The sequence below is a fragment of the Eucyclogobius newberryi genome, unplaced genomic scaffold (assembly GCF_026437365.1).
Source record: "Eucyclogobius newberryi isolate DKJ021-1_F unplaced genomic scaffold, fEucNew1.0.hap1 SCAF_1, whole genome shotgun sequence".
Lineage (NCBI taxonomy): Eukaryota > Metazoa > Chordata > Actinopteri > Gobiiformes > Gobiidae > Eucyclogobius > Eucyclogobius newberryi.
Window position 1 is genome coordinate 13,350,077 of NW_027315723.1, and position 23,489 is coordinate 13,373,565.

General features: G+C 40.8%; 1 protein-coding gene across 2 annotated transcripts; it reads left to right on the forward strand.

Annotated features, from left to right (window-relative positions):
• Positions 1-10,164: 10,164 nt before the first annotated feature.
• ccnt2b (cyclin T2b) lies at positions 10,165-22,568 on the forward strand. 2 transcript variants are annotated; one of them, XM_072465319.1, is made up of 9 exons: positions 10,165-10,413; positions 10,898-10,979; positions 11,062-11,190; positions 12,971-13,031; positions 14,273-14,335; positions 14,417-14,462; positions 16,322-16,485; positions 20,171-20,241; positions 20,874-22,568. In XM_072465319.1, exons 1-9 carry the CDS (start codon positions 10,256-10,258, stop codon positions 21,798-21,800), a joined length of 1,701 nt encoding a protein of 566 aa, XP_072321420.1. In that variant the 5' UTR covers positions 10,165-10,255; the 3' UTR covers positions 21,801-22,568. The 2 variants fall into 2 exon arrangements, 1 of the variants encoding a protein (XP_072321420.1); XR_011931241.1 differs by lacking the exon at positions 20,874-22,568 and having other exon boundaries at positions 14,417-14,761.
• The last annotated feature ends 921 nt before the right edge of the window (positions 22,569-23,489 follow it).

The following is a 23,489-nucleotide window of genomic DNA, read 5'->3' on the forward strand; positions in this document are numbered from 1 at the left end:
TCAAGTCAGAGGGAAACTGAGGGGAGGGCCGCGGAAATGCAGAGAGGCTTCAAAATAAAAGCTCTAGACTAAAACTTTGTAAATGTCCGAATTTTGAATTATTAATCGTAAAACATTTTTTCACACGCGCCCCATAATCCATCATAGTTATACATATTTAAATCAGACAAAATGATTTGTCTAAAGGTGATTCATGTTTTATACGCTCCATATGTTTTGTGGTCTATAAAAATGTGTATGCTATGAAGCTATAAAATGTGTTATCCTCAACATAACCCCAATTACATTGTAATAGTCCATGAAACTTATCAAGACCTATTTTGATAATGTATTTATGTCATAAAATATAAAAACATCAACAGCGTCATTTAGTTAAAAATTAAAACAAAGAATAAATTAAAAGGAGCAGTTATATTATCTGCCACTTTCTCATTTACTATAACACACACATTGCACAATACATTTCCATTTAAACCACATGCATACTTTATTCTGTATTTACATTTTTATTCCTTAGCCTAGCTAAAAATTGTATTACTGCTGGTTTTATTTTCATTGCATAGGCCTAGAATACACTACACTGGGCTTTAAATTAATGCTATATAAGGCTTGTAAATTAAAATGTTCTGTCTGTTTTCAAAGGCCGAATTGTGTATTAAAAATAAGCTTATTATTCCATCCCTTTCTTGAGCAAATCCTCTCAACTATTGGCCTGCTGTTATGAACGTTATGTTTTTAATTGTAAGCAAATCTTATCTTCGCTGTGTGAAGGAAAGGTTTCGCAGGTCTTTCCTTCCTGCTGCTGTCAGACTGTATAACAAACACTGTTAGCCCTGAACACGTGCAATACTGATTTAACCATGTGCAATACCGTCATATTCATGTGCAATTACTGTCGTACTCACAAGCGAATAAGGCCATATTCATGTGCATACAACTGATGTAAATAAAATATTTTTAGTTTACTTTATTTTATTTTATTATTATCTTATTTTTATCTTTATCTTTTTATTTTATTCATCTATTTTATTTTATTTCCTTCTCCCTCCATTCCCTATTAAGATATGAGAGGAGTTTTGTTAATAAGAGTTTTTTGTTTTGTTCATAAGAGTTCTTCTATTAAGAGTGTTTTTGTTTTTTTTTAAACTTCCTATAATCTGTCCTTTCCCCATGTGTGGACATTAAAGGATTATCACATTTTATCCTATCTTATTTACGATCACAGGAAGTCGTATGTGCGCGTGTTTGCCAACTTGATGGAGACTTTGCGCACAGTGAAGCGGAGGCAGCAAAAGCGAACCAACAACAAGAAGAGAAGCCCCAGTTCACGGCGCGGTGAGACAGCAGCACCTGGACTCTAATTATGACACTGCTGACGGGGCTCACGAGACCTGCTCCACCCGCACACACACTCACGCACAAACGCACGCACACTCAGTTACACACGCACGCGTCTCCTCCCACGGCGCGTGCGTTTTTGTGCGTGCACCATCCGTCTGCGCTCTGTGACTGGACGCGTGCACGGAGTGAACAGAGCGCAGCGGTGTGGGGTCCCAGGGGACGCGCCGCCCACAGTCCCGTCACCCGAGTCACGTACCGCAAGCAAATAACGGTACCGATGGGGCTCGCGGACTCTCCATCGCCATTGTACTCGTTTTTTTTTAACCTCGGACACACCCAAAGCAGCGTCCTCCATTGCGCTGGAGACGGAGACGGGGGTTGCCCACTGAAAATAAAGAGGGTTCCATTTTAGATCAGAATCAGTGCGTGAAGAGAGAAAGACCATAATACCAATGGACGGCAGGTCTTTGCAAATGCTACTTTCATACCACCAAATGTATTGCCTATGCATTCCAAAGTCCTTGGTATGCAATTAATTGACAGGCCATTGCCATGATATTGAATGCAGTCTACTTTGTCTAAGCACGTACGTTTCTTCATTGATAATTTCTAGGTAAATCGGGCCCTTGCTCTCAGCTACGTCAATAAAGGAGTTCTCTGTGCTTATATTCACCCATGAGCCACTACTGAGACATATTACGCCCCGTGTTTATCTTGCATCATTATTAGTGTGCAGAGATCAAATCAAATGCAACTTCTCATGTCCGTCTCTGGCTCCATCTTGTGGTGGATATAGGGGAAAACATAGATACATTTATATATGAATATATGACCTATCTATCAATACAAGAGCCAGCTGTAGCTGAATGTTGAGACACTAGCACTTCAAAGGGTCAAATGTAAAGCAGAATATTATGTCAAATAATTCATTTTAGAATTAAAACTTGTGGTGTGGTAAAAGAGAGGGAGAAGAAGAGGAGAGAAGCGCTGGAGAGGAGAAAGGACCAGAGACAGGAGGGCAAGATACAACTGTGTGAATTGTGTCGGTGTAATCCCTCATTCGTCCAGGCGTGTTCCATAGTAGAAAAAGCTTCAGTTGTAGTCATCTGGACTCAGTTTGAAAAAATAGACGTTTCGACTCTCATCCAAGAGTCATTGTCAATAACAGAATTTAGGTCGAGAACTCCGATATTAATACTGTTCTGTGGTAAGACCCGCCCATTGGGAGGAGCCTTCCTGAAGTAGAAAGAGTTGTTTGTTTCAACAGAAACTCCCCCTTGTATCTACCGAGCTAGCCTATTCAGAATCTTAATGGGCTATTAGAAACCTCTTTGTCTTTGTGAGACCCTGGCTCAACCACCCTGAGTACCTGATTAGCATCTGAATGTCCTTTACCTTTCCAGGGGTTCAGAATCCCATTATAAATAACAGGAAGATGAAACCTAAGCCCTCCATTTCTGTTTAAAGAAGGTCTTTCTTTTTTAACAAAAATAGCTTCCTTGACTCCTCTTTCAAACCATCTTTTCTCCCTGCTTAAAACCTTCACCTCACCGTCTTCAAACAAGTGATTAGAGGCTTCAAGATGGAGATGCACGGCGCTCTGAGGTCCTGAACTAGTATTTCTTCTGTGCTGATAAAGCCTCTTGTGTAGAGGCTGTTTCGTCTCACCTATGTAACGTTCTTTACAGCTTTCTTCACTGCATTGGATCGAATAAACTACATTGCTCTGTTTTTGAGTCGGCAACTTGTCCTTTGGGTGAACCAGTTTTTGTCTTAAAGTGTTTCCTGGTTTAAAATAAACAGGGACTTCGTGTTGTCTAAAAATTCTCTGCAGTTTTTCCGACAGGCCAGACACATAAGGGATAGAAACACCCTTCCTTCTCTGTTCAGTTTCCCTTTTGTCCTGCTTCTTGGTTCTCTTCACTCTGTTGAGAGCCCAAGCGGGGTAACCACAGGCTGAGAGGGCATTTCGGACATGTTTTTCCTCTTTCTTCTTGCCTTCTGAGCTGGTGGGCACACCTTGAGCTCTGTGTTGTAAGGTTCTGATCACACCCAGCTTGTGCTGTAGTGGGTGGTTGGAACCAAAGAGCAGATACTGGTCCGTGTGTGTAGGTTTCCTATATACTTCTATTTGGAGTTTCCCGTCCTCTCCTCTGATCGTGGAACAATCAAGAAAGGCCAAGCGATTCTCCTTAGCGTCTTCTCTTGTAAACCTAATATGTGGGAGAAGGAGCCTTATGCAGATGCTCAGTGAAAGGATCCAGGAAAACAACGTCAGAATTGATAAATTGAAAGGCAGAACAGGAACTTTACAGGAGAAATTAACCAGCATACTCCCTGAAGAAGCTTTCAAAAGAGTGCTGGATTTTACACAGACAGCACAAGAAGCACAGCACAGGAAGAGCAAAGAACGCCAAATCAAGAAGTTCAACATTCTTTTGAACAAAAAGAATGCAGGTGAGGTCAAGCTAGACATTAGGACTGAGACAGACAAATTAGCGACCAGCAAAAACAATTGGATTAAGAACCTATCAGATCGTGTTCTGACACAGGCAGAAAAGGAGGTGCTCTCTAAAGGGCTGTCACCTCTAAACACATCCCTACAGAGGACTACATCACAGCCACTGAAACTGCAATTAGGAACAACAAAATGACTGAATCGGAGGCTACAGACCTGAGGTTACGTGTCACAGCGACCCTGAAGAGTGCCAAACCACCGCCTTCAAATATCACAGCTGAAGAGAGGAAAGCACTTTCAGCACTGGAAAAAGATCATAGCATCAACATCCTCCCAGCAGACAAGGGACGTTGCACTGTGACTCTCAACGCAGCTGATTACGAAGCCAAAGTCCACACCCTCCTCGAGGACACGACCACATACGAGCGCTTGAAAAGAGATCCGACCAGTGGCTACAAGAAGAAAGTGATAGACTGTTTACAAAGGCTGGAAAAAGAGGAAGCGATAGACCGGCCTCTGTATTACAGACTGTATCCTGGTGAAGCCATGCCCTGCATTTATGGCCTCCCAAAAATACACAAAAAGGAGGTTCCACTCAGACCCATAGTGTGCAGCACAGATTCCATCACCTACAATGTGGCCAAGCATTTAACAACTATATTGGCTCCGCTTGTGGGGAATTCGGAACATCATGTGGAAAACACGCACAACTTTGTGGATAAAGTGAAACATCTCCAACTGGACCCAGATGACCTCATGGTTTCATATGATGTTGTGTCCCTGTTCACCTGCATCCCGACCACTGATGCAGTAGCAGCAGTGAGGATCAGACTGCAGGAAGACACCACCCTACAGGAAAGGACCAAACTGACACCTGAACACATATGTAAACTGTTGGACATCTGTCTGAACACCACTTACTTTCAATTCCGGGGACAATTTTACAGACAGATTCATGGCTGTGCCATGGGCTCGCCCGTCTCTCCCATAGTGGCCAACCTGTACATGGAGCACTTTGAGAAGAAGGCACTGGCCTCATTCTCAGGCATAGCCCCAAAACTGTGGCTCCGCTATGTCGATGATACTTTTGTAACAATCAAGAAACAAGAGCTGGAAACCTTCTCTGATCACATCAATGCTGTGGACCCACATATTAGGTTTACAAGAGAAGACGCTAAGGAGAATCGCTTGGCCTTTCTTGATTGTTCCACGATCAGAGGAGAGGACGGGAAACTCCAAATAGAAGTATATAGGAAACCTACACACACGGACCAGTATCTGCTCTTTGGTTCCAACCACCCACTACAGCACAAGCTGGGGGTGATCAGAACCTTACAACACAGAGCTCAAGGTGTGCCCACCAGCTCAGAGGGCAAGAAGAAAGAGGAAAAACATGTCCGAAATGACCTCTCAGCCTGTGGTTACCCCGCTTGGGCTCTCAACAGAGTGAAGAGAACCAAGAAGCAGGACAAAAGGGAAACTGAACAGAGAAGGAAGGGTGTTTCTATCCCTTATGTGTCTGGCCTGTCGGAAAAACTGCAGAGAATTTTTAGACAACACGAAGTCCCTGTTTATTTTAAACCAGGAAACACTTTAAGACAAAAACTGGTTCACCCAAAGGACAAGTTGCCGACTCAAAAACAGAGCAATGTAGTTTATTCGATCCAATGCAGTGAAGAAAGCTGTAAAGAACGTTACATAGGTGAGACGAAACAGCCTCTACACAAGAGGCTTTATCAGCACAGAAGAAATACAAGTTCAGGACCTCAGAGCGCCGTGCATCTCCATCTTGAAGTCTCTAATCACTCGTTTGAAGACGGTGAGGTGAAGGTTTTAAGCAGGGAGAAAAGATGGTTTGAAAGAGGGGTCAAGGAAGCTATTTTTGTTAAAAAAGAAAGACCTTCTTTAAACAGAAATGGAGGGCTTAGGTTTCATCTTCCTGTTATTTATAATGGGATTCTGAACCCCTGGAAAGGTAAAGGACATTCAGATGCTAATCAGGTACTCAGGGTGGTTGAGCCAGGGTCTCACAAAGACAAAGAGGTTTCTAATAGCCCATTAAGATTCTGAATAGGCTAGCTCGGTAGATACAAGGGGGAGTTTCTGTTGAAACAAACAACTCTTTCTACTTCAGGAAGGCTCCTCCCAATGGGCGGGTCTTACCACAGAACAGTATTAATATCGGAGTTCTCGACCTAAATTCTGTTATTGACAATGACTCTTGGATGAGAGTCGAAACGTCTATTTTTTCAAACTGAGTCCAGATGACTACAACTGAAGCTTTTTCTACTGTGTGAATTGTGCTCTTTAGTTAGTTAGTAGGGATCTGGAAGTGACATAATAGTCAGTATTGTGAAGTATGATCATTGTTAAACATGTAGCACATTTTCATCTTGATAGAAAGATGATAAAGTTTGTTCAAATTTCAGTTAAATTGCACTGACCACAAATTTAAGATATGGATAACAAAATATTATTTTTACCAGATTGTAAAAGAAAACCAAATGAGAACTGATATACTGAAGGGTTACAAGGCAACATTTATAGATATTTAGAAATAAGAAGTTATTATAATCAAGAAATAAAACAAACTAACCATTATTATAACCCTTACTGAAATATTTATTAAGGCATATAAGTCAGGGTTAGTTATTATTAGTTAAAGTATATAAATGCATTGATGACATTTTGACAATTTGCCCTCCCGTCTTGCTGTTTTTCTGGATTTCTGGAAAACAGGAATTGGATGCAGTTGATCACCAAACATTATTAAAAAGCCTAACTACATTTAATTTTTCAGAGCAAACTCTTTTTTGGATTAATTCATATTTAATAGATCAATCTCATTGTGTATCAATCAGCTATGTGAAATGTACATATCTAGGATGTATTCTTTGGTGTTTTATGGCGGCTGGTACCTAGGTGTTACATTACCGCCAGACTTAGACTTTATTCTTTAGACTTCATTCTTCAGAAGCACAGGAGTTCAAGACCCACAAGTTCAAAGCACATGCGTTCCAAGCCCACAAAAACTTTATTCTTCAGACTTTATTTTTCAGACTTTATCCTTTAGACTTTATTATAGAGCCTTGAGTACCCCAAGGCTCTATGCTTGGGCCTATTTTATTTTCATTGTACATTAATGAATTGCCAAATGTTTACCCACATAATACTCTAAATGCTCTATATTCTAACGATGCTGTACTTTTTACAAAGGCCAAGTCTAACGTTGAACTTTCTGAACAACTGACAGTAGCTATGAATTGTATTGACGAGTGGCTCAGAAAGTTATGTCTTCTGTTAAATTTCTAAAAACACTGACCATATGGTATTTTCAAAATGCCAACAGTGAAGCCACCCTCAAACATACTTTCTCCCCTCCTCTTCTCCCTTTACACAAACTGCCGCACCTCCAGCCATGGAACTGATCAAGTTTGCGGACGACACCATCCTCATCAGGCTCATCTCCCTCTGCTTCCTCTGCACCACCATCACCCTGGACATCAAGTGGGAGCCCACCATCAACTCCCTTATCAAGAAGGCCCAGCAGAGGATGGACTCCCTGCAGCAGCTGAGGAAAGCCAAGCTGCCAGAAGAGATGATGGTGAAGTTTTACACAGCCATCATTGAGTCCATCCTCACCTCCTCCATCACCGTGTGGTACGCTGGAGCCACAGCCAGGGACAAACAGAGACCACAGGGCATTGTGCAGACTTCCATCTCTGCAGGACCTGTACGTCTCCAGGACTTTGGGACATGCAGGTCGGATCACAGCCGACCCTTTTCACCCTGGACATGGACTATTTGAGCCCCTCAGGCAGGCCACTCTCGCCATAAGAACAGTTTCTTTCCCTCTGCCTTTGGACTCATGAACACTGCCACTAACTGCACTGTTCACTTTCTGCACTACATATGTAAACTCAACTGTAAATTTATGTGCATATTAAACCCCGATTCGCCTGTAAATCTCACGCTCCATCCTTCCCTCACTCGTGAACAAGATCCCGAGATACTTGAACTCCTCCACTTGGGGCAAGGACACCCCACCCACCTGAAGAGGGCAAGACACCTTTTTCCGGTCAAGAACCATGGCCTCGGATTTGGAGGTGCTGATTCTCATCCCAGCCGCTTCACACTCGGCTGCAAACCGTCCCAGTGCATGTTGCAGGTCCGGGTTTGATGGAGCCATCAGGACAACATCGTCTGCAAACAGCAGAGATGAGATCCTGTGGTCCCCAAACCGGACACCCTCCGATCCCTGACTGCGCCTAGAAATTCTGTCCATAAAAACTATGAACAGAACCGGTGACAAGGGGCAGCCCTGGCAGAGTCCAACATGCACTGGGAACAGGTCTGACTTACTGCCGGCAATGCGAACACAGCTCCTGCTCCGGTCATACAGGGACCGGACAGCCCTGAGCAAAGGGCCCGTACTCCCGAAGCCCAATTAAGCGGTCAAGAATACTAGCAAAGATGAGAAAAGAGAGGTTATATACCAACAAGAAACCTATTTTAATAACTTAGAACACCAAAAACTAATAAAAAACGATTGTAGTAAACTTTATTACTCTTCATAGAGAGGCAAATTTAAGAGGGTAGTGTTATCAACCAGATTAGTGTTTGAAACGAGTTTTGAACACAAAGGTAAAAGATTGTAGATTTGTACTGGTCAAAGGAACTATAATTGGAAGTGTGTTTACTTTGATAAATGTATACGTTCCACCAGGAAGTGATCTCACATTCTATACTGAGGCTATGAATCTGATTGCACACCTCTGAGGAAACTTGTTTGTGGCAACGACTGGAACATACAGCCGACAATAGATGTTTCAAACTCACAAAGTCCTGGAAAATCTAAAAATTAGGAGAAAATTAAGGAGAATGACTTTTTCAGCATATTCAGCTTTTAATGTTATTTTTTTGGCTCCTGGCAGAAGGCCCTCACAAAACAATGGATGACTCAAAACTACGCCGACGATTAAGAACAGGACTAATATCACAACAGACATACGCACAATGGACTCAATTTAAAAAAAATACAATATGCTCATTTGTGTGTGTCTGTTGTTTTTTTTTTGCCTGTTTTTTCTGTTGGTTTTCTGTTCTATGTTCTAATGAAAAATAAATTAGCAAAAAGAAGAATTAGTACCGTTGCCGTAGCGTTGCCGTAGCAATCCCGGGCTCTACCGTAACCATGACGTAAGGATAAAAGCCAAGATTGTAGAACATCACTTTCTATACGTTCCTTCATTCACCGGTCTAAAGAATAAAGTCTGACGGTAATGTAACACTTTGATAATAACCGCCATAACACACCAAAGAAGAATAATTCAGTTGAGTCTGCTTGTCTGTCTCTCAAATCATCACCGATCTATCAGGGTAAGACATTATTGTCTCTGGACTAGGTTTATTGTAGGGCAGAGGCGGAGCCAGACATTCTAAACATCCGGGGCTTAGCCCAAAAAGAAAGGGAGGGGGTTAATTCTGGCCAATATGATGTGTTTTTAGTGCAGTTACAGACAGTAACCCTCCAAAGGCAAAGACAGCCTTCTGAGAGAGCTCCTCCCTCCAAAAAACGTTGAACAGAACAGCAGAGGTGACATTTAGTTATTCAAGATATTGTAAATCTTGGTGTTCTTTAAAACAATCAGTGACAAAACAAATATGCAAAACATGCTCCTGACAGGGCTCGAACTTACAACACTAATATCCATAGACAGATGCTCTACTGTCTAGGCTAGCCAAAGTCAATCCTAATATCAGCAGACACCTTTCTGAGTGAGCTGTTTGTCCTGTAGTTTCTCTGCTTTAGCTTTGTAGATGAATAAAACCTCTGAGCCACTGCTACACTGACAACCACAATGAATTCATGGTTTGAACGATCATGTGCTGTTGTTGTCTATTCTACGTTAGATAAACTTTGTTTTTCAGCACATGTTCTGAATGTCTCTTTTTTCCAGTCGATCTGCTCTTGTGTCCTTCACTTTTTGCGAAACCTCAGTTAAATGATGTAGAAAAGGCCAAATTGGTCAGATTGCATGAGGTGCTGTAAACACCGCACACTTTCTACGCTCCCGCCCACTTTCTACATGCAGCCAATCATACATCAGTTCAACAAAAATAACCAATGACACGGGTAAAGAGAACGCTCTACCTGTTACGCTAAACACTTAGTGACGTCATAGTGCATTTTTTAAAAATTAAAAGATCCGGGGCTCAAGCCCCAAAGCCAGGGCCTGGCTCCGCCCATGCTGTCGGGTACATTTCCAACCAACATTACATCTCTCAAAAGTCCTCATTGTCCGCGGTTCCCTCTCCGTCCAGCAGCGGGCGCGCCTCGCCTGCCAGTCCCCGCCGCGGCCTTTGTGCTTCCGTTGCCCCTCTCCCCTGCCTCCCCTGCTCTCCCCTCCCGGTGCAGGAGCCGCGCCGTCGGGCTGAGGCTGTGGTGGCAGCGTAATGGCGGCGCACCGGGGACCCTCCACGAAATGGCTCTTCACCCGGGAGCAGCTGGACAACACGCCGTCTCGCCGCTGCGGCATCGAGGCGGACCGGGAGCTCTCGTACCGCCAGCAAGCCGCCAACCTCATCCAAGACATCGGCCAGAGACTCAACGTGTATCCGCAAAACAAAACTGTTCTCTGGTGTTAGCATCGTTAGCTTGAAAATCCGCCCGGTGTAGTGACAGATTCATATCAAAAACCTGCCCCTACAAGTCACGTCCACAATTTAGACGATTGTTAGCACCGTGTATCACCACCAAAACATAACAAAAATAAAATATATGTGGTATAATTAGTAGTTTTGTTAAGTCGACGTCGTACGGCCTAGCTGCTAGCTTAGCTTTTGTTCATACGCATATTCTTTGTTAGCGTCGCCTCAAAAAACACAGGATTCATAACGTCCAAAAACTTAAATTGTTAATCGTTAGAGTGGTGTGTTTAGTGTAGTTAAAAAAACTTCACTTTGTTGCCAAACTGTTGTATTTTTCTAGGTTTAATTTTCGTCAATATGGCACACGTTTAGCTAGCTGTCTACGTAGCGTGAAATAGACGATTGCACCTTTTTCCATGTAAAAATCCTTAACTTTTGTATCCCCAGCTCTCAACTAATCATCAACACTGCTATAGTTTATATGCATAGGTTTTATATGATCCATTCATTCTCCAAGTTTCATAGGAATGTAAGTATAACTGAAGGTTGGTCTTAAAATGATCTGCGGTTACAAATCTAAACTGTTTTTTCCCCCTTTTGTTCCTTTGCAGATAATTTCCCAAACCACGTTATTCCTAGCAGCAAAAGTAGAAGAACAACCCAGGAAGCTCGAACATGTTATTAAAATAGCACATGCCTACATTAATCCTCAAGAGCCTCCCATAGACATAAAGAGCAATGTAAGTATACAATGGCTGTTTGATCTAGAGTTACGCAAAAGGAAACATGGCGTGTCTGCATTTGGGTTGTTTTGAGGGCAGAATCTATAAAGAATCAGATGATGTGCATATGTGCAAGGGTTCAGAATTTGATTTGTCCACAAGGATACATTATTTTAGTTTCAGACGTGCAGAAGATTTCAAAGTTAAATAAATAAAATTAAAATCGGATATCAGTAGCACAGTAAGAATGAAATACTAAAAATCGTATCAGTTAAAGCCCTGGCAATAATACAATAGGATTTACATTATAACTTCTAAAACATATAGTACCCTCACACCCTCTTGGTCTTCAATGCATTTTCATTTGCTTTCATATTGAGGCAAGAATATAAACACAGGAAAAATGTAAAGTAAAAACAAGACTAAAATTAAGGCCAAATGTGACGTACGTTATATGGGCTGGGCGATATTGGAAAAAAGGTATATTTATTGCAGTATCTAACGATATTCAAATGTTATTTTCACAAAGTATCAGCATGTACTTAAATCACTTAGTCACTATTGCTGCTTTTCCTCACTTTTGCCACTCAGCTCTGCTTTTGGCCCCGCTCAGCCCTGGTAGCATTTCCATTACAATTTGTGCTGAGTATTTTGTCAAGCTTGGCGTAGAAACGGTGCAAGTGATTTGTGACTCGTAAAGGATGAACACAACGCATGACAACTGCTACACACCATGATATCGTAACTATAAAACTTCAGCGATACTGCTACAGCAACTGCCAATAAAACAGCAGCCGGAATTACGAACACAAAGGAAGGATACAAACTTTGGGAATAGCAACCAGGACAAATAAACTTTATAACTCGCCTATCTTGAGGCTAAAGTTAACTACAGCGTTTTCCTCCATGCCCTTGTCGTATTTTCCTCCCCAATTTAATGACACCCAGTCTACAAAACATCTATTTACACTACTGCACCACATTTCAAAGATGATGACAGAGTTATTTTTGAACACTTTGTTGTTTCAAAGCAAGTGGCTTTACTCTGGACAGAAAACGCCTCATGCTAGGTGTGCTAGCTTTTTTAGCTCAACTTTTGTTTATGTTCGTATATAAGAGTGTGTTTGGTTGCTATGATTGTTCAGTCTTTGCTCCTGGGGTTCATACGAAAAGAGGTGCTTCATGTCTGCAGTCTGCATTTTTGTCTTAACGTTTAAGAATCCTCTGAGACTCTAAACTCCTAGAGTGCGGCGCATGTTTACAGAGGACACAGCTGTGTTTTATTCTGTCTCCTGTTGCTGCTGGAATCGTTCATGAGAAACATTACTTTTACCCAACCTGCGTCTGGCGGTCGATGGACGTCACGTATAGTCCCTGCTTGGCTCGAAGTGGCCCAAAAAGAGGGTTTTAAACCTGGTCTGAGGAGGTAGAGGAAAGCAGGGCTGAGTTGCGTAGAGTAGAGTCTGGTAGTTACTAATGGAAAAGGCCCATATATGCCCTTGTTTGAAAGATTACACTAAATTAATCTTTCTCAAGCTGGTACACAAGGTCTTTAATTGTTACACAGATTCCTCTTAGGTTCTTTTGTTAGTCGGTTTTAGTACATAGTTTAAATGATAGATTATATATGTTTGCCTATCTCTAAAACAATATATGATTTTAGGATTGTTTCTATATATCGCTCACCTCTATGCATTAAGTAGTATTCATCCAATGTATACCTGTATTCTAACACTTACTGTGTGGAATATAACTGAAGTTAAGAGCCACTTCTAATATTGTGATGTTGGTATTTTAGGCATTCCAACAGCAGGCACAAGAGCTAGTGGCACTGGAAACGATAGTGCTACAAACACTGGGTGAGTTTATTGAAATATATGCCTAAATAGAGATCAGGAAAATACAATTGGGAAAAGCATTATCCAAGACGATGGAAACAAAAAAGTGAAATTAGTAAAATTATCTCAGCTCTGAAACGTGTTTCTGCACTTGTATACTTCATAAAAATTGCTCGAAATAACAATATTATACTATATTTTACCCTCCATCACTTGCCTGGATTCAGATATGGCTCTTCGGCAGAAAATAATTGCCCACCCTGCCTTAGACTATGGCTGCCGAAACTACCGTACTTTTTGGAATTTAAGACCCTGCGGTCATTGCAACGGTTGCAATTGCAGTTGACACACTGTAGAAGATGCAGTCAGTGCACATTGGTCACAGTCCAGGGGACCCATCATGTTCTCTTTAAGCTTCAAAACACTGTTTTATTACAATCAGACTCATACTCACGGAGTTTAATCTAATGAAGTGAATCTAGACGCGGCTAAATGCACAGACTCGCAAGGAGGGCGGACATGCGATATACGGCGGTCTGCAGTTGAGAACCTGCCACATTGAAATTAAACTTTCTTGGCCAGACCTGACTCACAGGTCAAAAGACAACATGTGCATCATTACCCTGGAACATATTTCTGTGTAAATATCATGTCACAACGTAACACTCACTCACTATGCACAAGCTCGGAAGCAAATTAATCAGATGTGAAAACACAGCTCACACAGTAATCAAGGACAAAGTGGACAGTAGAGACGGCTGTGATGTGTCTGTTAAGCTTTAAAATACTGTGTGTTTCATTACAATCTTAACTAATTCACTAAGAAATGTGTCTAATTAGTCCCGCAGCGGACCTCGGGTGCACCGCGAGACCCCCGGTTCAAAAGACCCATCACTACCACGTTTATGTGTAAATATCTCATGTGTCACGTGGACACCTGCGGTTTCTTGTCAGGTGCGGCCCGTATATGTATAAGATCTATTTCTTCGTAGTTTTGTGCGTGCAGCCTTTATTCTGGAGCGCTCTAAAGCCTGAAAAGTACGGTAGTCAGTGGGTGGTTACTGTAGTTTCTTATAAATTAAACCCTGCAAATACATTTTTCACACTGCCAGGAAAAGTTTGAATAAACCAAAATCTCCAGTGGTTTAACATTTGTCTAACTTCGAATGAATCAACACATTCCTGATCTCTAATAGTCATTTTTAAATCTCTCTTGCTAGAACTGCAGTTTTCAAATTGAACTGACTGAATCTTTATTACAGGTTTTGAAATTACTGTAGATCATCCTCACACAGATGTGGTGAGGTGTACCCAGCTAGTTCGAGGTAAATGGCTCGTCTTTGGTCTAAAAGGCTAACACACTGCTAACCTCTTGTGCTAACCGTGAATATTTCTTCCTTTTGCAGCAAGCAAGGATTTGGCACAGACTTCCTATTTCATGGCTACCAACAGGTTATTATCCTGTTCCCTCTATTGCACTGTAATGGCACACTATAGCTTCCCCCCTCTCGTGTCCAACGCCCTTGCGCCCGGGCCGTGGGAAACCCCGCTGGGGCGGTACTGGCCGGGCTGCTGTGCGGTGTACTGTACAGGGGCTCCGTGTTGGCGCAGAGGGGTGGAACGCACATGTGGAGTGTAGTGGTGCTATACCTCTCCAGGTTGTTTGGTACAGAGTGCATATGTCTAAGAAAACACTTTGGTAGCCTGAATATAGATTGCCACTAAAGATTCTTAAACTTTTAGAGCCAATGGTAAGTATAGCCTACAGTACACTTTGTACTTTTTCTTTTTTGCCTTTTTCCCGAACCCTCAAAAGCTCACAAACTATGCTGCAAACATTGTTGAGGTTTCTGTACGTTAGTAGTCTGAAGTAAAGTAGTTGAGCTGAGGCCTGTCACGATATTGAAGCAATTTGTCGTTCAATTAATGGTAAAATAATATTTTGTAGTGCTCAATATTGATTGTGTGAGCAGTTGTATTTTTTTGTAGTACAATATAATTTGATTCGTTGAAGAAAAATAAGTGACCCATTAATCAACATTAACTACTGTACATGTGTAAAAGCGTTAACTGTGATTATCTGGTTTAGGAGTTACAGTAGTAGTTTCAATATGATCTGTAATTGTAATAGTTTCTGTGACAACTTCAAAATGTGTTATCTTGACAGGCCTAGTTGGATTGCTTTGCTCTGTGTGGTGTATTCAGACCTTCTGCTCTGTATATTTATCACAGCTATGGCATTGATAAATATACCTTATCTTTTTTAACAAAATATTTTCCAATACATTTTAATCTGCAACCATGCATTCCTGAAGTTGCAATATGAAGATTAAGAGCTTGTTATTTGACAGAATTCAATGTGACATCAAAATGATAAGACGTGAGCATTGCATTCAAACATTTTGTTAATATTATATACATACAATTTAAAGTAATATCTGTTGGTTTATGCCATTTAGAAAAGAGCAAAACTGAACGTTCTTTTAGTGTTGTCAGCCTTATCTATACATTTCCACAGCATTATCTAGCATTCATTTAATTACCCCAGAATACCTTGAAAAGCATACTTGCTTTCTTTGAGCGAGGTCGCCTCTACACAGAGCTGACCTGTAACTTGCTTGTCTCCATGGAGATCAAAAAGTTTAACGTCATACTGTATCTGCATGGAGCCGAGCGCCTAGCTGATAATTGTCTTTGAGTAACAGTGTTGAGCTTGTAGCTGTAGTGGCGATATCTTGTGTTTGCAGTATAGTTTTTGAGTTGAATCTAACGCCACCAACTTGACGTTTGACAATAATTTGGCCTCAGTCGTCAGTGTTTCCTCATTCTTATGCACACGACCTGAAACCGCTACTTTGCCTTTTCTGTTTAAATCTTTGTGGGGGTTAATGTGGTGTGAATTTTATTATTACACTTCAGCTTTTCAGAATCAAATACAGTTTAAAAAAAATCTAAGCAGCATTTAGCCATTATTGTTAGACTTCATTTTCCTGATTCTCAGCAACACCCGGAAAACTATTTAAACACCAAAACTCGGAATCATTGAGAACCACCTCCTTGAATGAAGCAGGCATTTTATGAACGCATTTTAACAAAACCTAAACTTAAAATTTCCAATGGACTGAGGTAAGGTGTGGCTGTATTGTGAACTTTTTATCTTTAGATTATGATATAAAGGATGTTCGTTTAAATTAAGTAAATAACAATAGAGACAGTACAAAAAAGTAGCTCTAATGTAAAAGACGCTGTTGTAAATATAATGGTTTAATCTAAATTTTGACTGTTTTCTCTCCCCTTGCTTGCCGTTGCAGCTTGCACCTGACCACCTTCTGTCTGCAGTACCGACCCACCATCGTGTCCTGTGTGTGCATCCATTTGGCCTGTAAATGGTCCAACTGGGAGATCCCCGTGTCCACCGACGGAAAACACTGGTGGGAATATGTTGACCGCAATGTCAATCTTCAGCTGCTAGATGGTGAGTTTGTCTTTACTCGTGCCACACAATTGTGCTCACAAGACTGAGATTGTGAGATTTGTTTATTTTTAGATTGGAAACTCCTCCAAAACACAGCTTAAACTTTCCCCATGCTTTACCCAAGCTGCGCACTGAGCTAAAGTCCATGTGCACTGCTGCACTTGGAGTGTTTTTTTTGTCACTTGCGTAAACTTTCTGTATTAATAGAAATACCGCAATATACAATTTTACAGTCACAATTATTGTGTGGGAAAATATCGTGATTTTATGATTAAAGATCATGATTGAAGTTATCAGTTGTTAGTGAGATGACTTCCATGTTAATGCCGAGGGGCTTGAGACATTGAGAAAAACATTTTTCTTTTGAGAAGAATAAAACAAGTGTTAACGTGAGGGCTAAAGCTCTGGCACCAGTGTTCCCTCTAAGCTGCGCGCCTGTGCAATCGCGTACTGCTCCAACATTCTCAGCACACAAGAAAATATATGCAGTTCAGAAAATCAAATCAACCATAAACATATTAATTGATATCTAATATTAGACGTAGTTTAATTACCAAACGACCACCGGGGGCAATCTAGCAGGAAGTGTAAGCTGTAGAAGACGCCAGTCGACAGTAATGTTCTCTATATTTTTTGTTTTATTACATTCAGATATTTTCTCTGAATCTCTCATATTAAAAAAAAATATATATATTCTTAGTCCCGAGGCGCAGCAGCTGACCGCGGCACGTTCAAAAGACAACTGCATCAGTATTGTCTAAATGAAACATGTGCATCACTACGGTGGATCAATATAGCATTCATGTTTTAACATGGTCTCCTCCACTGCGGGGCCTTTACAGTGTCTACAGTCTGCAGTGTCCATGTGAAGTTGAAGCCAGATGTATGATACAATCTAGAGCAATTATTTTAGAGTAATCGATCATTTTTTAAAATTGAGTAATTATACATTTGTTTACATTCCATAAACCATCTTTAAAAGCACATACATTTTTAAAGTAAATAGTTCATAGTAATAAGGAGTTTCTGCTTAATTAATTTTACGTATGTCCCTAAAACGGCAACATTTCACTTCACCAGTCCAAATTGCTGTTATTTTTCGGGCTGTACACCGCTTCTGAATAAAATCCTCTCCAACAAAATTTACAAAGAAACAAGAAATTGTACAACGATGGGCCACACATGTCAATAAGCCGCAGGTGCCCACGTTGTAACATGAGATATTTACACACGCCAGATATCTTTTGAACCGGGGTCTTGTACCGCACCCGCGGCCCCCTGTGGTGCAGCTCTAATTAGACTAAATTCTCAATAAATATGAGTTGGATTGTAATAAAACACACAGCTTTTTGAAGCTTAACAGAAAACACATCCCTACTGTCCCCTCTGTCATGGTGACTCTGTGTGAGCTGAGCGAGTGTTAAGTTGTAACATGAGATATTTACACAGAAATATGGTCCACGTGATGCAGGTCTCGCCAAGAAAGTTTCATTTAAATGCAGCAGGTTCTGAACTGCAGACTGCCGTTTATCGCATGTCCGCGCTCCGCGTGTCTTTGTGTTTTGCCGTTTCTACATTCACTTCTTTTTGTGGCTGTCATTTTGCACCATTAGCTCTGTGAGCCTTTCACCGTGTCTTTGCCCCGTCATACCCATGGTCCTCTGCGCTCTTTCACACAACAAAACTGTTTCTCCCAGTCACACATGCAAGTTTAAAATATGCTGCTCTCTTCTGTTATGCTTCAGTGTGAAATGAAAGCTCCACAAGTTATTCAGTGCGCTCCGCGCTTCAGATTCTTGCAGTTTTAATTAAATGTATAAATTGAACAATTCAAGGCAATAAAATTAAAGCTTTTAGGTAATCAAATTACTCTTATGTAGCTGATTAATCGTTTCAGCCTTATTCCCCACTAAAACCCTCCTCGGTCCAGGGAAAAGTGTAATCTCAAACTAAATGTGTTTAAAGATGCCAAACTAGTCTGTGTAAAGTTGTAGCTTCCGTGGTGCACTGCTGCCTTTTGATGTAAAGATATTATTACGGATATTATTACGCGCACCATCAGCTATCTGTGTACCATGTGTACTGATTTACCTGGGACTGCCCCGATTGTTTAGGTCCCGTGTCCCGGTTTAATGTCTGCTGGGGCGCAAATGGTAACAGCAACAAAGCGCCGATAGTGCTCCGTGCTAAAACGCTTTGGTCATGTGATGCCGCATCTCAGACCCACGCGGCAGTTCAGTGATGATTTCTGCCTTCCGGCTTCTGACCACAGTTGACTGATAATTGAGGACGTTAAAGACTTTTACGTGCGCCTTATAGTGCGGAAAATACGGTAGACCTAATGATTAAATCGAGTACTCTGTGTGTAATCTAATCTCGGCATGATGAAGTCCAAGGAACTCACCAAACGGGTCCGGGATAAAGGTGTGGAGAGGTTTAAAGTAGGCAGGGTTTAGTTATAAAACGATTTCTTAAGTTTTGAACAGCTCACAGATCCATCATCCATCAATCCATCATCTGGAAATGGAGAATCTGGCACAGTTACAAACCTGAGACATAGCCGTCCACCAAAGCTTACAGGCTGAACAAGGAGAACCAGAGGACAACTATTAGTCATGCACTACACAATCACTTGTTTCTTGTAAATTTCGTTAGACATTTTTATTCAGGATCGCTGTATAGCCCAAAAAGTACGGTATATGTAATTGTTAGGGTGGTTCTCAAAATAGTATCAGTTCAATATTGCTGTATTGATCCAACTTCGCGGTGTTGGGTTTGACGTGTCCCTTCATTCTGTTATTTTGGTGGAGGAAAAGGTTATGGTGCATACTTAATGCTGTCATCTTCTAAGAGAGACTTTATTTGACAATCTACTTCAGGTCTAGGGCTGCAATGATTATTTGATCACAAAAATGTTCAATTATTTTACTGCCTCGATGATTGCAAGGTGTTACAAGGTGTTTTGAGCAGCATTAGCTCAAGGGAGTGAGGAAAAACACTAGTTTTTAAAATGATTCTGAAATAATTTCTTAAAACCCGGTCCTCATTGACACACTGGGGGGGCTGCACTGCTCGTTCTCTGTATCAATTGTACAGTATTAAAAAAAATCTCTTTAGAAAATTTAAAGAAGTTGAAGTTGAACTTGAAAAAGTTTTTTGCTGAGGCCCAACAAACTTGAAACAACATGTCGAGATAATCTATTTGTGACAAAACGGGATCATCCCATTCCTAGTAATTAACAATATTTTTGGACTATGTTTTTAATGCACTAACAAAAACCTTTTGTTTTAGAAATATCTGACTCAAACACTTCATGTGTTTTATTGTGCTGTTTATGTTTTTATGACTAGCAAAATGCTGAGATGTCTCACTGTGTAGCATTTCATTTTGTGATGAGCTTATGATTTGTATTTAGAAATGTGTTCAAAGTTGTACTCTAACTGCACTTGATCATTGTTCTCCGTGTCTTGACCAGTGACACCTTTGATTCCTCTAATTTGGTGCTGTTGAGTGGGATCATTGATCAGCCTTTTATCGACGAGCCCCAAAGTGTAGTTTAATCAGGTTTACTGTGAGCGCTGCTCACATTCTGCCCTTGTAATGACACATATCAAGTTTCAGTGGTGCACTGCATGTGATTTGAACAGTGTGCGGAGGCGTCCCTGATGTGTAACTGTGTTTCAGACCTCACTCACGAATTCCTTCAAATCCTGGAGAGAACGCCCAGTAAACTGAAGAGGATACGGAACTGGAGGGTAAGTCTCTGGTTATGACCAATGTTCATTTTGACAACCTGTTTTTAGTAGTGTTAATCTTTAAATTGTAGTTACATTTTAAGATTGTCAACCAAGCATATTATACAGTTAGTCAAATTGTAAATATACATTATTATATTATTATTGATGCACAGCCAAATCAGAAAGTGGACTGCTACATTTTCCAACCACACATTCTGTTCTGTATGAATTTCAAACATGTTAAGAAAAGTGTTTTCATTCAAATGTTGCTGCTCGAGCACAGATCAATGCATAAGTAGCAAATCTCAATGCTCGTCAGAAAAGCTGCATATGTAAAATATGACGCTTTTTACTTAAGACACATTTTTGTAAAAACTTTTTGTTTCTTGTCATGAAGTGTGAACTTAGGACAAATGGACACTCGCAGATTATTAAGACATATTTCTGCCTGATGTTTGCTGGAACTATGGCTACTAATATATATTATATGAAATATTTAATGTACAAAGTGACGATCTGAAAATATGTTTCCAGTTCTATGTAATTATTTTGGTAATACAGCTTGTCAACATGATGGGTTTTGTAAAGTGAAAACTGCAACAGCTGTGAATCAATGAAGATTCTTAATCTTAATTTCCTTCTTTGTTCAGGCCTTTCAAAACTCTAAGAAGCCAAAGACGGACGGTCAGTCTGTGGACAGTGCCTTCCAGGGGTCCTCCTCTTTAGACGGCCTCTCCAGCTGCTTCTTCCCCTCCACCTCAGATGCAGACATGCCCTCCTTAAACTCTTTAACTGCCCCGTTTGCCTCCTATCAACCCCTGGGTGTGGATGCAGCAAAGGCTTGTGGGTATGAGCAGTTCTCCCAGCCGATTCATTCAGACTTCACGTTGATCAAACCTGAGAAACAGTCAAAACATCAACAATTAGGGAATGGAACCACTTTTTCTAGACCGCAAAAGGTGTTGACGCTTGAGAAGTATCGAGAAAAACACGCACCAGACCTTGCTGTGCAAAACGGCGTAAAAACTGAAACAGAACTGTACCCACCCTTATCGCCCATAGCCTCATCGCACCACCACCACCACCACAAGAAGCGCTCACAAGCGCACACTAGTGGCCAATCAGAAGGCAGGCGGGAGAAATCCAGCTCCAAAAAGCCCAAAATCTCCCACAACTTTGCAGAAAATGGCTCAGCGTCAAATGAGGAGCTAAAAATGCGGATTAAGGTTTCATCTGACTCGAAGGAAAAGCACAAAGACCACCATCGACATTCGAAACATTCACACCAGTACGCAGTGAATGGCAGAGGAGCAACAGACACTTTAATACGGCCACCAGGGGGCGATGTGCCCGCAGCGTCATCCAGGAAGAGGGCTGACGCAGGTAGTCACAACCATCACCACGCATCAAAAAGCAGTCGGAGTTCAAAAGCGTCTCTAAATTCACATTTTTCTGACGCGAATCACGGACATGATGGAACCAACGGACTTCTCGCACCTAATGGTCAACACACTGACTACAAAAACACATTTGATATGCTGGACTCACTACTAAGTGCCCAAGGAATGAACTTGTAACTCAAATCCAGTGTTGAGATTTTAAGGTATTATCATTTATAGATTTTATTTGTCTTAAGTTATCTTGAATTTTGCGTCAGTCGTGTATGCACACTGATTTTACTTTTTAAAAAAGGTGATTCTCGTAAAAGCTGTCTGTGTAATATGCATAGAGCTGTGTAATACTACTAGCTTGCAACACAAAAGATGACTTGCAGAAATGAATGCATAAAATTGGCGATTTTTAAATGTTTTGGCGATGATTTTAACGTGCATGTTTTTTTAAAGGGATGTCATAGCTAGTGTATCGCAGCAATCGTGAGTTTACAAGGCAGTCCAGTCTGTGTATGTTTTTTGTACGTTTAATGAGTTTGTTCCACTAAAATCTCAGGTCTCAAACTTTTTTGGTAATTAAGAAGAATCCTTGAATCCTTCTTTGGGTTAGTTCTACCATCATCATTGTGGGCGGGGCGAGTTTTAACGCCGTTTTTTGAAATAAAACTGTCTGCTTATTTTATTCTCTATGGATAAGCAATACAAAGCCTCGTATCCAAGGCTGCAGACATTAGTGCTACAGAACTGTGAAAGTGCATTTAAAATCTTGGCTGAAATTGCAAATATGAAAAGGCCTTGTAATAATTGTATCTTGTCAATTACTACTCAGTATAATAAATGTTACAGAAAAATCTCAAAATAAGATGTATATAAGATTAGTTGCGTGTACTATGATCCTGCAGCAGACTGTTGATGATTTGTGTATTGGGAGCCCAAATAAAGGTGTTAAATTAATTCTTCAAAATAAAGTCTGAGCATTAAAGTTCCTTTGTACAAGTTTCAATTGGCTTTTGACCCATCTCCACATGCGTGAATTGAACGTATATATGGATATACCGTAAATGTACGCACGACAGGTTCTGTTCTTTTTAATTATGACTGTTTTGTAGGATGGGCAACTATTTTCCTCTTCGAATCCAGGGAAGTAGCGGAGGGCCGGACCGCGAGCATTGGTGTGAAAAATAAAGAAATCACAAATTAAATATCACTTTCTGTCAAATATAGGCTATTTAATTCATTTCACGTCCTATTTATCAAGGATACAAGTGCAGACAGATGCCTGAGGGTAAAAAAGGGCCGGATTGAAAGGCCCGGCGGGCCGGATGTGGCCCGCGGGCCGTAGTTTGCCCACCCCTGACCTTGATCATATTTTTACTTCGGTTAGTGAAGACATTTTGAAAAATGAAATATTAAAATGAGAGGAATCAGTGCCTTTTAGAACCCAGCTCTAATGTCTGCCACGTTCCATTGAAAATACAGAATTTACACTTAACTAACATTTAATCAGACGGTTTAGTCATTCAACAAAATATAGGCGGCGTAATATGGCATTGTCAAATCATAACTATAGTGTAATTTTTTATATGGATTTTGGCCTTGCTCATGTCCAACCAGGAAAGACAATTATAAACTTTGCAAAAATGGTAAAACTGGTGACAAATAGGCTAAATGTTAAGTAAAATATTGTGTTAAATACGTTTTAGTGAAATGTGTCTAACCTGACAGACTTTAAGTTGCACAAATACCTTTGAGATAATCCTCACTATATTGCTTCCAAATTGCAAAAGACAAAATAGTCATACGTTTGAGATACTGGCATCGATGTAGAGAATATACAGGCATGTACACAAAGATTACAATGATAAAATGTAATTT

What these genes read in the sequence shown, in the direction of transcription:
- ccnt2b (XM_072465319.1), top strand. Translation starts at nt 10,256, where the DNA reads ATGGCGGCGCACCGGGGACCCTCCACGAAATGGCTCTTCACCCGGGAG. An exon ending in GATAGTGCTACAAACACTGG is followed by an intron (nt 13,032 to 14,272) that starts GTGAGTTTATTG and finishes TCTTTATTACAG; the next exon opens with GTTTTGAAATTACTGTAGAT. An exon ending in TATTTCATGGCTACCAACAG is followed by an intron (nt 14,463 to 16,321) that starts GTTATTATCCTG and finishes TTGCCGTTGCAG; the next exon opens with CTTGCACCTGACCACCTTCT.